Source organism: Rhinolophus sinicus, linkage group LG03, assembly GCF_036562045.2.
Source record: "Rhinolophus sinicus isolate RSC01 linkage group LG03, ASM3656204v1, whole genome shotgun sequence".
In the NCBI taxonomy this organism is placed as follows: domain Eukaryota; kingdom Metazoa; phylum Chordata; class Mammalia; order Chiroptera; family Rhinolophidae; genus Rhinolophus; species Rhinolophus sinicus.
The window spans coordinates 175,998,318-176,016,447 of record NC_133753.1 but is presented as its reverse complement, the minus strand read 5'-3'; the positions used below and the strand labels follow the sequence as shown (position 1 = coordinate 176,016,447).

Below are 18,130 nucleotides of genomic sequence, written 5' to 3'. Positions count from 1 at the left end.
CTAATAACTCATGGTTCAATAAATTTAGAGAATACAGGTTCTTATATCAGTTGTTTTCTTTAAAGATCTAGCTGGTTGGGCCAGGAAGCTTCATTAATATGAACTGGCTAAACTAGGCCGACAAAAGATAAGGCATTTTTAAAAATCACGTAAAAAGCATCAACTAGTCTTAAATCACTATTCAGGTGTCCCTTACATTTTTAAGTTTTTTGAAACTTAAAAAAGTTTTCAAAGGCTGTTAAGTATTTCAAGCTATCCCTCTGAAAATAAGACTTCAAGGATTTAAAAACACTTTAATCAGACACAAAAACACGACTTCTTTGTAAAATGTTTTACAATTTTAGGTTAGAGAAATTATCGAAATTTAGAACAGTCTCAATTTTGCAATGCTACATCTTAGATATTTGAGACAAAGTCTTTATTTATTTTTTCCCAAAACCTTCTTTTAGTTCTTATCTGCATTAAAAAAAAAAAAAATTCTTTTAAAAGATCATTCACCAGGATACATGGAAAAAGCAGTGTGAATCTAAAAAATCAACAGACACATTTCAGTGTAAGCAATAGTTTCTCCTACAAAATCTCCCAAAACCAACATCACCACATCCAAGGAAAATCTGATGTTAAAACACAATACAGCATGAAAAGAAAACAGGAGGATTCTCAATGAACAGAAATTTACCATACCTTCAGGTCAGATGTGATAGGCATGCTATTTTCCAAGTGGCCCAAACATTTTTAAGTATCACAGACATTTTTACTTGACCAAAACTGAGTTTCTTACAAATATCACTTTTAAAAACTTGTTTTACTTATCAGTTGAATGTTACTACTTTGTACTCAATGTAATTTACATGAAAGCTCAGTAAGGGAAGTCAATAGGTCTTTTTAAATGTAACACAAGAAATGCACAAACTTTTGAGACAATGACAATTTGATATGTAAACTCACTAGGCATAATTTAAGCACTCTTAAACGTTTCCACACTTAACTAAATGGCACTGAGTGTTTCTCAAAATTGCCTTAAAAGGATTAGTGACATCTAATTAACAGCTAGAAAGCAAACTACATTCACGTAGCATGATCAGGCCTAGTGCAGTGAATCCTAAGTATTTCTTCAAATATATAATATTTGGTGTTTATTTTGGATCATTTCTATTCCACTTATCCTTTCTCCCAGGCTCTCTTTTACTTTCCCTGTTGTTCTCTTCCCACTTCTGCATTCATCTTTTGAATTCTGTTTACCTACTCCCTGATATGTTGGTATTGTTGTTGATATGTTGGTATTCCATCTTTGGCTTCTTATCTGCTCCCACTTCATTTTGAGTTACCTCCTCACTCCAGGGACTTGATCTACCAAGTATACAAAAGTAATTATGAAATCTATACTGTTAGCTCAAGGCTTTTTCTTGAGCTATAGGCTCAAATTTTCAAGTCCTTACCTTTATATCTACCCACAGATAGATCAAGTAACTCTCCCCAAAACCATCCAAATCTGATTATATACTCCTCCTTCAAATTTGCTCGAGTCCCATGTATCAAGTTAACAATACTTCCATTTACCTAGTCAACAGAATAAACCCAGATGTCACCTTGAATTCTCCCCTCACACTCAATCTCCACAGCCAATCAGTGGTGACGTCCAATAATTATAACGTGTAAACTGTATCCCCAATCTGTCCTTTACATTCATGATGCCACTGCTTCAGTTCTGGACAATATCAACTCTTATCTGGTTCCAGGCAACAGCTTGCTTCCAGAATTCTAAACCAGTTTTTTCTTTAAGTTTTTATTTCCCATTTCCCCAACCTAACCACACTACCAGAAGCCTGCTTTCATACTATTCCCAGAATGCGAAAGTCTCAAAAAAATTGACCCTCATCACTACATTCCTGTGTGAAAAGAGAGTAGGGCTGATCAATGATTGTATGCTGCTGCTAAAACTGAAAACCACTACAAGATAAAACCAACTCCTTCACATGACACCCAACACCTTTTAATGTCCAACCTACATGTTTAGCCTCAATATACAAGGTCTGACAGTTAAGTTTTCGAACTTGTTCCAAGGATGTTGCTAACATTTTTTGATATCAGAGGGATTGTTCATTATGAATTTGTACCAACTGGACAAACAGTTAACCAAGTTTACTATTTGGAAGTGCTGAAAAGGCTGCATGAAAAAGTTAGACGACCTGAACTTTCTGCCAATAATTCATGGCTTTTGCATCACGACAATGAACCAGCTCACACGGCACTATCTGCGAGGGAGTTTTTAGCCAGTAAACAAGTAACTGTATTGGAACACCCTCCCTACTCACCTGATCTGGCCCCCAATGACTTCTTTCTTTACCCGAAGATAAAGGAAATATTGAAAGGAAGACACTTTGATGACATTCAGGACATCAAGGGTAATATGATGACAGCTCTGATGGCCATTCCAGAAAAAGAGTTCCAAAACTGCTTTGAAGGGAGGACTAGGTACTGGCGTCGGTGCATAGCTTCCCAAGGGGAGTACTTGGAAGGTGACCGTAGTGATACTCAGTAATGAGGTATGTAGCACTTTTTCTAGGATGAGTTTGCAAACTTAATTGTCCAAACTTCGTACATGCTCTTAAGCAGTTTTAAAACTACTCTTACAATGGTTGCTATATCAATCACACCAGCATTATTATTAAAGAGAAAATAAACCATACTACATGTAAAAAGACTAAATTGTTTCATGTTATCTTTTATTTCAAATATGAGTGTATGTACTAAGTCGTGGTAAAATTTTTGACTGAGGATTATAGTCAAAAACGTTAGAGTTTTTATTGGCAAAAAGATGAATTTCACCACTATCTTGCTAGTACTGTTCTCTCCCCCTTCACATATAAATTCTTCCCTATTCTTCAATATTTAATTAAAATACCCTAAAATTGAAAGATACCATTTCACTTTCATCGCGTTGCCAAAAATATTAAAGTCTACCAAGTGCTGATGAGAATGTGGGGAATCAGGAGGTGGGTCAATGCCTATGGAAAAGTTATTTGTACTTCTAATTGCAGCATTTTTTAAAAACTGAAAAAAACTGGAAACCTAACTATATAAACAATGGAATACTATACAACAGTTAAAATGAATCAACATGTATCAACACAGATAAGTTTCTAAACCAATAGTGAAGAAAAGCAAATTTCTAAATAGGCACATATTCTAAAGAATACATTATTGATTTAACTTTTTAAAGACATACAAAATGTTATACTTTTTATGGACACAATCATATTAATAAATAGAAAGGTATATGTAACAACTTCAGGCTAGTGGTTACCTTTAGGGAGACAGGGAAGGGGAAAATTGAAAGGATGGGGTTTTAGTCATAACTACATTTCCTTTAAAAATACCTGAAGTAAATATAGCAAAATGAGTATCTGTTAAATCTAGATAGTTCAACACGAGTCTAGTTACTTTATGAAACTGTTTTATATGGTAGAAATGTTTCATAACTGAAAATCTAAACTTTAATAAGATCACTAAAAAGTCTCCTTAAAAGTTAAAAAAAAATTCAAAGGTCTTCTTTTCCCCTTCATTTCTGCCCTTCGCTGTATTATTCTCTCCCGTCTCTGTATTCCCGTAGACCCCTTATAGTTACAACATGATTTAATAAGATGCAGTCTTTGACCTCAAGTCTAGAGAAGAAAATCATCACAGATTATGCTCTAAAGTGGAAAGATAAAAAACCCAAGTATCATGAAGAAGATAGTGAAGAATACCAAACACAACCTTGGTGGCCAGAGAGAAGCACAGCAAGGTCACCAAAGATGACTTCCTGTGAGAGTAATGTTTGAGCTTGACCTCAAAGGAAGAAGAGGAATTGGCTAGAGGATGGAGGGGCACTGAAAGCAAAGGGAGCTACAAAGGTAAAGACACTGAGGGATGCAAATGAAACCACACTAAAATACCATTTTCAACTACCGGGTTGGCAAAGACCCCCAAATATAAACTGTTGATGGAAAACCAAGTACCTTCATTCCCGGAGAAGGTATACATTGGTACAGCCTCTAAGGGAAGCAATCTGGCAATTACCTATTAAAATTTCAAATGCACATGCCTTTTGGCTCAGCAATTCCAGTTTTAGGTATTTACCTTAGAGCTTGATTCACACATGTAAGAATTAACACAAATATTATTAATTACAGAAAGTATTTTAATAAATTTAAGGCATCTGCACACAATGAAGTACTATACATACTACTGAAAAAAAGAACAAGGTGCAGAATAGCTTAAATAAATATGCTGTTGAGTAAAAAAGAGATGGGACAAAGAAAAAGAATATGTCACTATGTTGAATATATAATTTCTGGAATGAAACAGAAGACAAGAATTAATCAGAAATGAAGTTCAACAGGTAGACAGGAGTCAATTCATGAAGGGCCTTGTTTGGCACATTAAGGATCACAAAGGTTCACCAATAGCAGTGTTTCTCAAAGTGTGACCCAGGGACCACCTGCAGGCCTGGGAACCAGGTAAAAAAATTCTTAGTCAGCAACCTTAAGGGTGTGGTTCAGAAAGGGAATTCTTCACAAAGTGAATCAGACTCTTACAGGGAGCTAAGGCATTTGCATTTTAACAAATTCTCTAGGTGACCCTACAGGTTATGGGGAGCTTTAGAGGCGTTCTAAACAGAAGAGTGGACAAGATGTTTACTTTAGATACACCACTCTGGTGCCTGTCTCTGGAAGATTTGAGAGGAGTGAGGTTTCTGTTAGAAGGCTCTGGCAGTACTCCAGATCATGTTCTTTAATTTGATAAATACTCACATTGCATACACTACACTCATTGCACACCACATGGCAAAAGTAGTATCTGCCCAAGAACTACAACCCAAGCTACACCATTGTTTTCAGGAAGAAGAGAAAGGGAAACCAAATCCAAGGCATTACAACTCCCAAATCTGCTAAGAAGGCAACAACTAGGAATAGTTTAACCCTATAATAGAAGGAATGCTAAATGAAAATTATTCTATCCCATTTTGAAAATAATTTTTTAAAAATAACCTATAATGGAAACTACTATAGGGAGTTGCACCTGAGGTTGTAAGATTTGGGGTTTGGGAAGAGGAAAATGGAAACTGCTCATTTCTTATTTGGTATAAATAAAAACGTTTTTAAATAAAAGCTTTTTGGCCAATAAGGTACGATGTCAAAACCCTTTCCAATTAGCTTTGATTCTAAAGGTATATAATCTGTGAGTCTCTTGGACCCTATTAATAAAAGTTCTACATTTGCCAATAGCTATCTATCTCTCTTATGTGAGTAAATTGTAATAATAGTTGAATTAGTCCTTGCATGGTCATGAGTCAGTAGAGGTAAAATCCTTTCCAGAAATCCTCTATTCACAAGAAAAGTTATTCGTCAGTTAGGGGAAAAGAAAACCAAGTTTTAAAAATTAGGCAATGTAACCAATAAGAAAGAGTAACTGAAAATCAAACTTTGACACAGTTTGAAGGATGTAAACCTATTTTGCACATGCTCTATCAACTAAGAAGTATTTCCTCTGATTGTTTATGTTTCTACAAAGTTAGAAAACCATGAGCCTTCAGGATATAAAATATTGCCTTCCACCCCTCATTTTCCATTTTAACCAGTAACCTAGTAGAGATAAATTTGCAACAAAACAACCGCAACCACCACGGCCACCAAGAGCACCCTCTGATAATAAAACTTCGTGTTACCATGACACTATAGACAAAGCAGCCATGGTGCCAGAAGACTCAAGCAAGCACTTAGCCACTTTCTTTTATACCCAATTCACACAATTCATATACCTTAGTATATTTTACCCCCAACAAAATGGCAAAAAATACTCATCACCTTTTCATTTGTAATACAGAATCCCATTTTAGAACAACTTCACACAGCCTTGTATTCTTTGACCTGTCTGGGCTCCACCTATTGCTATTTTATTTTAAATACTGACCTTGACATAAATGATAAAATTCAAAATCAGTAAGGAACACAAAAAAATTTAATTGAAATGACAACTATTTCAAAACTGTGTTCTATAGTCCAGAAGTTTTACTTCAAAGTTTTCTTATCCTGAAAAGCATTACCTAGTGATAGACAAATATTTACGTTAGATTTCTCTTCAGATGTTGAGTGGGTACACTAGGCAGTTCGATTTTTAAAGACTTATTTGCTTACATTTAAAAAGTTTTGATTAGTGGCAACCTAGTTCGGAGGTCCAAGAATTAATCTATCTAGATGCCACCCATTTTTCTGAGTCCTTGATAAAGTTATTCAGAGTTTCAAAATGCCAGCTTTTCTAGGGCCTGGAGGCTATCTAGTCCAACCCTAATATTCCACATACTGAAATAGGTGAAAGCACTTTGAAAACTGACAGTACTCACAAAAAGTATTGTTTTCATCTGTAAGGCCCAGAGAAGTTAAATGGACTCCTAAGAAGTTAACTACACAGCACCTGGGCCTAGAACTCCAAGCTCCTGACCCCCCAATCCTACACTCTGTGAACATCTTGAGTGTACTGTTTGTTTTCATTGTTGTGGAAGTTGTATGAAGAACATATTTATGGGTATATAGCATTTGACAATTTCTAAAAAGTAGATCTTACAAAATTAGGAGTACAACCCAAAGGACATACCTCTTTTCCAAATCAGAAAACACCTGCCTTCTGAACTTCCTGCCTCACCACCAATTTCACACCCTAACACAAACTTAACTACTCCAACTTTTTGCTCAAACTGTTGTTGCTTTAGTCTTTAAATGGGAGGATTGTTTTCTATAAATTGTCACCTTCAAACACTTAGGGAAAGGAGAGAAAAATCTGCACCTAGCATTTCATCAGATGAATGCAGGGCCCCTCTTCAATGAACTCATTGAAGAATCAAGAAGTTTAATGCTGAATAGATTCAGTGCTTAAGCAAACGTAATTTACAATTTTATTTGGATACCGCTACAAAATATTACAAAAAAAATTGCTGAAGATTACAAACCATCGTTTAGAACAAGCTGTCTACCCTTGTGCAGAATTCTACAAGATTATGGTAATAGGCAATTAATTCCAAAGCCTTTTGTTGCCCAACATCAACAAGAGATTTCCAATGGAGATTTTTCTGGACATATTGTTTGTAGTAGCCTCGTGACTCTCCTTTTGCTCAAGTTGGTGAATGAGGACATGGGATCAGAAGCTTCAAAAGGAGAGGGAAGGGGGTAATCAGGGTTTCTTCCTTGGGTGGATTTATAACACCTGCATCAAATATAGTCTATTGTGGAGATATTGCTACATTATAGACATAGACTCTTTATTTCATAATCACCAGGTTTGCCTGCCCTTTGTCTAGACCTTTCTACTTAACAGATATTCAAAGTCAAATTTTCTCCTGGCTCTTCCCAGTACCAGAGACCCCAGTGCTTTTAAAATAAACTGCCAGAACTTGGGCTGACCACCACGTTCCAGCACGGAAACGGCTCGCCCATGCCGCTTTCCGGAGAGTCCCAGGACTCGCAGTCCTACAGAGTAAAAGGGGGTGTGTCCGTGGCACCTTCGCCCTCTTTTCCACTTCCCGCAGCGGCGCCCCCATTTCTCCGGGCCTGGGGAGCTGTTCCCAGAGCGTCCAGACGTCAGTCACCGGCCCACCAGTCTTTGGACCTATTGTTGCTATCCCCAAGGTGGTGGGGGTGGCGAGGACAAATGAATCCAAAACCCCTCTGACTGTGGGAGCCCCTCTTCCCCCCAGGCCTCCTCGAGACGACCCCACCGTGGGGAGGCGGGGGACCTCTGCGTCTCAATTTCTCTGACACACACACACACACACACACACACGCGGGGCGAGGGGGCTACGAGCGAAGCCAGAGGGAGTGGGGGACAGCGAGCGTGGCAGGCAATGCATCTAGGGTGCCTCGGGAAGGAGGGTCATCCCGGGGGGCCGGACCGAGCCCAGACACAACGAGGGCAGCCGGGACCCACCAGCTGCTTCAGGTCCTCCTCCGAGAGCTCCGCATAACGGTACCGCTGCTGCTCGAACTCGTACCGGGTGGTTTTCGCCACCACCACCACCCGGGACGGGAGGAAGCCGCCGTCGGGGCGGCTGCCACAGCCCGCCAGCTCGCGCGGCTGACCGTGCCCCAGGTGCCGCCGGCCGCCGCAGTCACTGCCGAGACGCGGCCGCGCGGCGGGGCCTTCCGCGCCCGGGGCCCTCAGAGCCGCCGCCCGGCCGCCCGCCACGCGACGACAGCTGCCTAGAAGGAAGCCTCGGTAGCAAGTCATCGTCGGCCCGGCCGAGGTCGCAGGCCCGGGCTCCCTCCTCTGCTGCCCGCCGCCGGGTGTTCCCGCCGCCCGCGCTGTCCTAGCCTCTAACTTCAAGCCAGGCGGCCAGAGGTTAAGTGCAGGGCCCTGCGTGGCCCGCACCACGAGGGGGACGTGCCCAGACGTTGACGGGGGCGGGGAAAGCCGGGCGACAGGGAGTGGGGAGACCCCACACAAGGTAAAGGTGGGCGGGGAAGAGGTGGAGGCTTCAGGGTGGTGGGTTTTGTTTGTTTGTGGATCCGTTTCCATCCACGCCTGCGCAGTGGCTGCTCCGCCGCCCGGGGACAGACCTCCCGCTCCACCCACTTTCCAGGGGGTGCAACCCCGCCCAGCTAATTCTGCCAACCAATCAGCCTCTCCGACCAACTCTGTCAGCTAATCAGAGTACGCTCCGGTTTCGGAACTCAAGGAGCTGCGGGGATTGGCTGAGGCCAGGGCCAGGGCTGGGATTCGTTCTGGCGTTTGCGCTTCTGTGAGGAATCCAGCTGGAACCGGTCTGAGAAGGCGCGTGGGCTGTGGGTGGGGTTTTAAGCGCCTTGCGGGGGGGCATGTGCGTGCAACTCCTTGTTGGAGTACTTTCCTTTTTCCATTACTGCACATAAGACTAGACCACAGAAGTCTAGACCCTTTGTTCATTCATTTAACCAACGCATGTTGGATGGCTGATACAACGCTGGTCTAGGGGCTGAGAGACTGACCCAGGACCAACTGCATAATTTGCAGAGCCTTGTATAAAAAGAAAATGGGAAGTCCCTGTTGAGAAATTAAGAGTTGCAAAACAACAGAGGGCAGTAAGCTGAGCACCTGGCCCATCTAAGCATGGGGCCCTGTGGGACTGCACAGATTGAAGCCCCTTGCTGACCACCAAAAAAACAGCCCAGAGGGAGAAAGAAGCTGGTACCATATTTCCATGAAAATAAGAAGTAGCCGGACAATCACCTCTAATGAGTCTTTTGGAGAAAAAATTAAGGCCTGATCATATTATACGACCAGGTGTCATATAATAATAATATTAATACATACAATACTGGATCTTATATTAATTTTTGCTCCAAAAGACACATTAGAGCTGATTGTCCAGCTACGTCTTATTTTCAGGGAAACACAGTAGGTAGCCTTTGAGGAAGTTAGAGGTTAATGCCTAGAGAAGTCTGGCCAAGGGGAGCATTCCTAGATGGGGAGATAAGGTTGAAAAGTAGGACTAAAGTGAAGGGTTAAGAATGTTTGTAATTTGAAGTTCATAATATAGGTAGTTAGCCTTTTGAGGGCTTTTTAACTGCTGAGTGAGTCCTAAAAGCAGTGTTTGATGACTGTTGATCTTTGTTTGGAATATTGACCACGTTGGAGGCAAGAAGAGGAAGGGAGACTTGGGTGCTGTTGGAATAGTAATAGAAATAAAAGAAAATGCTATTATAAGAGCAGACACAAATGGAAGTTGCACATCCTAGTATTTATCCCTCCTGCTCCTTAGATCCGCCTGTTATGGCACCCTCTTTGCTTCTCTGTAGTTCTAGCACTATCAGTAAGTAGCTTTTGGACTTTGGGCAGGTTACTGCATCTTTTGGGGCCTCAGTTTTCTTATCTATAAAATGAGTGAGCAGTACTAGACTGATACCAAGGCTCTATCAAGCCCAAATTGATTAAATATGTGACTCTTACTTTTTGGCTGGCCACTACCTCTGATATTCATTCATCGGTTTACTGAATATTTACTGAGTCCCTACTATGTGCCACGTAGTATATTAAACTGGGATATACAACATGGAGTCAAATACACCATGGAATCTGATGTCTACTTTTTAGTAGGTCACTGACCCCTTCTGGCCAGGAAATTTGCCTTACAGCATCTGCTGATAGTGACTTATAGTGGAAACTTAAGCACACTTCTAAATTTCTGTGGCATGTGAATTACTCATTTATAACTTGAACATCCTCAAGATCCTTTCTATTCTTACTGTTCTTTCTTACTCTATTCTTTCTTACTCTGTTCTTTCTTACTCTATTCTTACTTTGTAATTCATTAGATATAGGGAGGGAATAAAAGGAGAAATCACAGATGACACATGTTTGAAACTTGGATGTATAGGAGAATGTCGATTGATCCATTTGACAGAAAAAAAAAAAAAAATGAACCTAGGAAACCAGTTTGGGATCACAGTCTACGAGTTTGGTCTTGTATCTAAAATTTCAGACCTCTTTTATTCTCATTTCACAGATAGGAACTCAAATTTTTGGATCTCCCCCATTTCCAGCTACAAATTTAAACACATTGACATCCTCTCAGTTGGGATATCCCTTTGTCCACTGTTATTTTTTAATCCCATCGCCTTCTACTGCCTCAAAACTATTACTCCATCAGGTTACCCCCTTTAATATATCTTTAATTCTCCCTCTCTACTGAATTTTCTGCTTCATTATTTAAACATGCTCATATCAATGACAGCTTAAAAATTTATTTAAAATCAACTTTCTAAGCCTTAGCTTTTTACATATTGTCTATCTTCTCTTTACAGCTAAGATTTTTGAAAGAGTAATCTGTTCATATTGCCACATCCCTGCCTCCTATTCATTCCTAAACCAGTTGTAATCATTTCTCCCCAACACTTCACTCATTACTGCTATTTCCAAGGTGACCAAAGATCTGATTGTAAACTCAGAAGACATTTTCAGCCCTTAAATGACTTGATCTTTATGTGGTATTTGAAATGGTTATCATTTCCTCTTGAAATTTTTTACTCTGGCTTCTAACACACCAGTCCCTAATGGTGTTCCTCCCATCTATTCCCGTTTTGAGGTTCTTCCTAGGCTCATCTTCAGGACCTCCCCTCCCCTCACTTCCCTTCTCTCCCCTCCTTTCCCTTCCTCTCCCCTCCCCTTTCCTTCTCTCTCTGCTCTTTTGCATGAGTTCATTCAGTATTGTCTAAAGAGCTTGGACTTTGGATTTTAAAAGACCTCAGTTCAAACTCCAGCTTTACCATTTATTACCTTTGTCAACCTTGGACTAGTTCCTTAACCTTTCTGATCCTACTTCTTCATTTATAAAATATAATAGCTACCTTATAAAGTTGTAAATATATGTACAAATGCCTAGCCAGGTGCCCATTACAAAGTATACTCTTGGCAAACATTAGTCCCTTTCCCCTTGCATGACTTTAGCTACTACCAGTATCTGTAGCCCAGACTGTCTCCTGAGCTTTAGATGCTTATTTTTATCTTCCCGTTGAGCCTTGTACACACAACACAAGTCAATGGAGATCAAATTATTTGATTGCCTGCTATGGTCCAGGCATCCTGCTAGATGCAGGAGATAAAATCATAAATAAAAGGTAGTCTGCCTTCCATGGAGCATAAAGTTTATGCAATGGTAGAGTTATACACAGAATGCTATAGACATCTGGAGGAACGGGTCTTCACTCAGCCTAAGAGGAGTTAGGGAAAGCTTTCTGGAAATGTCATGAACCAAGTCTTAAAGAATGAGTAGGTATTAGCCAGAATCAGCAAGAATGAGAAAGGAATTCCATAATGGTATAGAGCCATGAAATAGCACTTCTGAAATCCTAGAGAATTTAGAGGGAGGCAGGCAACCATAGGAGGTGAGGCTAGAAAGTAGACAGGGAAAAAGATATGGAAAGTATTATATCTATGCTTAGGACTTGGCTTTTATCCCATAGATACTAGGAAGCCTTTAAAAGGAGAAAGTGACATGATTAGCTTTGCAAAGATTATGAACAGGAATTTCTTGGAAGAAACATAAGGAATGAAAGATACTCTACCTTATTAGAAATCAAAAAAATACAAATTAAGGTAATAGTGAAATCGCCTTTTATGTCTACTAGATTGGCAGAAATTAAGAAATTTTGGTAATCCTCTAACTTTTGAGAACCATTATACATCAAGTATTTATTAGGCTAAACATTTACCAGTTATTTCAATAACTCCTCCAATGCCACAGTTCTGAAATATCAAAATATTTTTAGAAATCATTTTGGAATTGTGAATTTTTTCACCTTGTTATGGGGACAAGAATGTTTATGTTCTTGCAAAATTCACAGGTTGAAGCCCTAACCCCCAAAGTGATGGTATTTGGAGATGGGGCTTTGGGAGGTAATTAGGGCTAGATGAGGGTCTGAGGGTGGGAGTCCTGGTCTGATGAGATTATAAGAAGAGACACCAGAGAGCTTGCTCTCTCTCTAACCATGCTCCCACAAAGAAGAGGTCATGTGAGTCCACAGTGTCCTCCTACAAATCAAGAGAAGAGGCCTCAGAATGAAACCTACCTTGCCAGCACCTTGATTTTTGACTTCCCAGCCTCCGAAACTGTAAGAAATAAATTTCTATTGTTTAAGCCACCCAGTCTATGATATTTTGTTATGGCAGCCTGAACAGACTAAGATGCCTCTAACAGGAGAATCGTTTAAGGATCAGAATCAAAAGTCATTTTGAAAAGATGAGGTGATCACAGTAGATTGAAAAATGAAACATAGTTGGAAGCACTGAGACTAATTTTCTTATGTAACTCATTAAGTGTTTCTGAAACAAAAATCAAAAGAGGAGCATTAAAACTTTGTTGCATGATTGTTGAAATTACCTTAGTCTACCATAATAATGGCATTTAAGAAAAAATTCATTTGGCTCTATATATTTGTTTTAAGAAAGGTCTCTGGTCACACCTACTAGAATATTAATGATAATTTAATTACATAAATAAAGCAAAGGACAAGTTAACATATTTTACTTTTTGTATACTTAGTGTTTTGATACACAGGTAATGTATTTTGTTCATTCCTTCGACAACTATTGGATACTGACCAAAAGTCAAGCATACACAAGGTGCAATGGATACACGTCCAAGAACATATTCTCTTTAAAGGAATTCATACCATGAATATATAATTTTATAGTATTAGGAAATCCAAAGGCTAAATGAAAATACGCATTTCCCAGAAGAAAAACATGCTTTAATGATATGTTGTTATGCAGTTATAGTGGTTTAAAAAAAAGGGGCTAGAAATTTTTTAAAATATTTGTTTTATGGCCAGACAATGTATGACTGAAAAAATAAATATTTTAGTTAGATATTTATCAAATTCAGCAATTTATAATTTTAACTATTATATCCATCAATGTGATGAATAGTCCAAATTAGTTATCAAATCCTATTCTAAATTAACTTCAAAAATCATAATTTTGAACTTCTGAAATCCATGTATTTCTTAAATTCTGTCATTTTCTCTACAGTATTCAAAATGTAAAACCTCAGAATTATTAGACTACATGAAAGAAAAATTTTGATTGCAACAAATTATATTTCATGAACTTTTCTATAAAAATTCTTCAAGGAATGAATAGAATCTTCTCATTTAGTTAGGATGGTTTAGCATTTTCAGTAAGGTGGCCAAGCTTTTTGCAGATGTTATCATGTTTTATAGTAGGTAGCACTCATGAACAGGCAACCGACTGTCTGTGGGTCCACCTAGAAGGATCTGTGATATAAATGTAAAATATTTTATTATGCAGTGTTATATTCAGATTAGATTTACTATCAAATACAAGTGAACATGAATACTCATGGATATGCTTACTGGTGAAGAAATGAAATCTATAGAATTTATATTTTTATAATAACATTTGCAAACATGACATTTTCAGATCATTAAATCTTTCCTTAATTTATGGACAACAATATTTAAAAAATTAGATTTTTTATTGCTTTCACAACGTTTTACCATTTGTATGCAGCATCTCCTGGAGAAGGTGCTAAATGAAAGGGGAAAAAAATGGCAGGGGAAGGTGGGGTCATATGATTGACATTAACTTTCATCGTTTCTCATCTATGGAGATAGTTGCGTATTACCCTTTCCTAAAATGGAATATAGTAAAATATAGATTCCATACACAGGTCATTTGTTGATGAGAACTATGCCATTTAATCCTTCTTTCAAGTTAACATTTTTAATGGATACCAACTCATTTTCTAATAAGACCCTATTTTATTGTTGACAATATAAACATTATAATAATATAAAAATAATTTCATAGCTTTCAAAGAATAAGTCATTTAATAATAACAATAAAAGTCATATTCACTTAGTTCTCTAATTCACTGAGTTAAGCAGTTTATGATCCTGATTTTCATGTTTTGTGCATTTTTCCTCTTGATTACATTTTTAGTATTAGGCAAAGGAAGATATTTCATTAAGTGCTGCTCTGTTCTTTGATGGATTCTTAAATTTGTATGATTAAAGTACCTTTGAGATTTTAAATGATTAAAAGTTGGAAAACTGCTTACTAACATACTATCTTTGTAAGCATATTACTCATTCCTCTGTAGAGCAGAATTTAGGGCTTAATGGAACTATTACTGAAAATATTTGGGTGACTTTATTAGAATAGCTACATCTATATAAGAAAGCTGGGCTTATTGACAATGTTTTTCTCCAAAAATAATGATGAACTTTAATTTTAAATCCACTCATCAGGACAAGCAGTGAAACCTAAAAGTCTGTTTACTACTGGTTCTACTTCAACCTTGCTCAATTCATGAATCCTGGCACAATAAAAGAAATAATACTTTTTGCCTCAGGCAAAGAAAGTCTCTGAAAATTAAGTACTAGACAGATTCCAAAACCCTAAACAGGGTTTTCAGTGTTTCAAGCCAGATTTGCTTGGTGGCTCCATTATAAGTATTTCTAATTTTCTTATTATAGCCAATATTAGGAGAATGAGAACTGAAAAGAAATATGAATAAATGGTTAGTTTCTGGGTAGCACTGTAATTACTTTAAATTGTAAATGTGGTCTTTTATGCAATTTAAATGTGAATCATATGCAGGCATCATGATGAGGCTGATTTTTGGTAAAATCCTAATCAAGGCCACATATAGAAGACAGATTTTCAAACCTATTGCTCGGATCCAAACAGCAAGTCTCTAACCCCCACTACTTGAAACAGATACTCTCCACTTTTTAAAAATCTATTTCATATATTAGGATTGTGCATAAAATTTCTTTCTGAAACCTCCCACCTAACAAAAGGAAAGTTACTTACCGGATCTATTTTTAGTTACTCCGATGAAATCATCCTCATCCTCATCACAGCTATCACAGTTTAATTGCTGGACGACCGTTTCTGACTGGCTTTCAGCTTGATTTATGTCTTTCTGCTTATTGAAGCTTCTAAGAGCAACAAGACGATGATGTATTGCTGCATACAGATACCCAGTATCTTTGGCACTGGCCTGCATGAGGAAAATTAATTTGCTAGGACTATAAATGACTTAATAAATAGCCACATTTTATGGCGTTTTAATCTTTCACTATTAATAAGGAAGGGATTATATGGCATAAATCTAGAATGTAAATAACCCTAAAAATTAAAGGGTAAAAAGTCGATTTACCTTGAACCAAACTGAATCCTAAAGTGGGTAATTTTATGAGGTCCCAATGTGTGCCTTTTAAACTGAGAAAATGAAATTTTGTGATTTAAAATTTCTGTTTGAGTTTAAGTTTGTAAAAGACCATCCTTCCTCCACTATTTTACACTGTAGAAAATTGTAGGACTGTGGGAGGAGACGTCTATTTCCTTTGCATCACTTGGCTTAGACATCCCCTGCAAGCCACACAGCTCTGTGGAAAAGCAGAGCTCATTAGAGCAGTCTCTGAGATGGTACCATAAACACATCAGAAGTCCTTGTTTTCAATACTTTTCTAGGCTATTTTTATGATTGCTATCAATATAAAAAATCATAGTAACAATGCCATTGGTATAACATTTACGGTTATGTTATTTTTTATCCAATCCTTATAATAAAACTATGGTTATGTATACCATTTTTATTAACAAAAGCACGTAGCACAGGTATTCAACATACACTTGTTTCCCTCTTCCTTCTACAGATGAGATTAGGGCCCCAAAAGGTGCCCTGATTTGTCTGAATTTACACAGCTAGTTGGCAAATTGGCTGGGACTTGAATCCCAGGTTTTTGTCATCTTTGAGGTAACATGGCAGTAGTTTACATTTTTGTATCTTTTCACAATTTCAAAGAAAACCTGAAAAATTTTCTCTTTGCAAACCCTCCAGAGAGCTAGTCAACATTCAACCAAGAACTGAAGGTTGAACCAACTATATGCCAACTTTCAGGAGAAGAGTCTTAAATTACATTTTTTCATTTGCATGTTCTTAAGTTGCCTTAAATACTCATTTTCATTGATAAGTGAAAAGATTACATATGTATATTTCACAATCAATGTTAGCTGTCTAATCTTCTCAACCACTTTTTCTTTTTATCTATGTTTTTTTCTATTTTTTGTTTTTTTATTTTCTTAGTTTTTCTTCAACCACTTTATAAAGTATATTATTATTATCTTTATTTGGCAGATGAGTAAAATCGGATTAAAGAAGGCTAAATAACTTGCCTGAAAGTTATACAGTATGTACAGTATGGTACATATGTAAATATGTACACACACACACAAAAAATATATAGTATAAGACCAAAATGTTAAAAGTTGACCATCTCTGGGAGTGGAACTTTAGGTGATTTTTATTTGCATTTTATTTGATTGTCTCTAAAAAAAATATTCTACAATTTAAAAAGTCATCAAGAGTCAGATACTGAGCAGCAGAATCTAATCATAAGAAACATTGTCAATCTCAGTCTCAGTCTCAGGCAGGTTATGGACCACTCAAAGCCAAGAGGATCTGGCCTGGAAGAGTGTCAAATATTACCTCCCTAAATGGCAAACAGGGTTTGGGCATCATCTTACTTTTAATATCTTAATTCTCAACACCATTTACACCTAACAGTGCACTTACTGGTAGTTAATAAAACCTTTCATTTTTCACCAGTGGTCACTTGCCAACTTCTTTTTCATTACTATATGGATGCCAATTTACTTGTATCATGACCCTCTGCCTGAAATCACTTGGGTGCTCAGTCTTCTCCAGTCTTCTGGGTCTCAGCCCACAGGGGAAACCAAGCCTTTTCTCTGACCTGATTCCTGCCAGCTCTCTCTCTTGTGCCTGGATATCTTGTATTTGAGGTCAAGCGTTTCTTCTGCAGGGAACAACTAAAGCTCTGCTCCCATCCTGTTTCCTTGGAGATTGACTCATGTCCAGAATTGGAATGTGCTATTGGACTGGTTGTTTTAACTTGCTTGCCCTGTGTTTTTCCATTTCTCACTGATTCCTTTCTAGTCATCTCAAAGCCTTCTCAATTTCAGCATTCAGTATAAGCATCAGGATGTGGATTCTACTGGCTTCCTAGGAGCCAATCTTGATAATAGGCCCTTTGGTAACTTAGTAATATTGTTGACATAATTTCAATAGTAAAGAAAGATATAGATAGAGGTTTGATGGTGTATATCAATACAAATGTTTGGGACAGGTACAAATTGATTACTATAGATTTTGGTGTTGATCTCTAAATTTCATATAAAATTCAGGTCTTGTATTAGACTGTAAACAACCAAAATGAATGGCTGATTTTTTGCCAATGGTACAGGTTATTATAATAAAATGAAAAAAAAAATAGTAGTTGCAGAGATCTATAAATATAGTAGGGGGGAGGGTAATCCTCGATCACTGAAATTTGTTACTTACCTGAATTAAAAACACTTTGATGCTATAGTCTTCTAAATCAGTCGCTGTTATTCGTATATTTTTGTGGTTCGCTCTTTGAATCTCCATTTGAGCCCAGAGTTTGCTATTGAGAATCAGCCTCAGGCTGCCTTGATTGCGCATAACTAAAATAGGAAAATAAATATATCAAACTACACAACAGTTGATTCTTAGCCTTCCAGGGGAATTTGCCATTTTTGAAAGCAAAGT

At 37.9% G+C, this 18,130-nt stretch overlaps 2 protein-coding genes across 8 annotated transcripts in view; both read right to left on the bottom strand.

The window, feature by feature from the left end:
• Positions 1–8,576, bottom strand: part of NADK2 (NAD kinase 2, mitochondrial) — a 42,464-nt gene extending 33,888 nt beyond the window's left edge. The window contains exon 1 of one of the 2 annotated variants that reach the window (XM_019737224.2): positions 7,963–8,576. In XM_019737224.2, coding sequence (XP_019592783.1) covers positions 7,963–8,550 — 588 coding nt within the window. In that variant the 5' untranslated portion in view covers positions 8,551–8,576. The remainder of the gene's footprint in view (positions 1–7,962) is intronic. The other variant, XM_019737223.2, reaches the window with a different exon arrangement.
• A 4,399-nt stretch (positions 8,577–12,975) lies between these two features.
• RANBP3L (RAN binding protein 3 like) overlaps positions 12,976–18,130 on the bottom strand; it is a 44,916-nt gene continuing 39,761 nt past the window's right edge. For all 6 annotated transcript variants that reach the window (XM_019737316.2, XM_074329001.1, XM_074329006.1 and 3 more), the window contains 3 exons: positions 17,903–18,045; positions 15,349–15,538; positions 12,976–13,784 (listed from right to left, as the gene is read on the bottom strand). In XM_019737316.2, the coding sequence (XP_019592875.2) occupies positions 13,741–13,784; positions 15,349–15,538; positions 17,903–18,045 (377 nt within the window). In that variant the 3' untranslated portion in view covers positions 12,976–13,740. The remainder of the gene's footprint in view (positions 13,785–15,348; positions 15,539–17,902; positions 18,046–18,130) is intronic.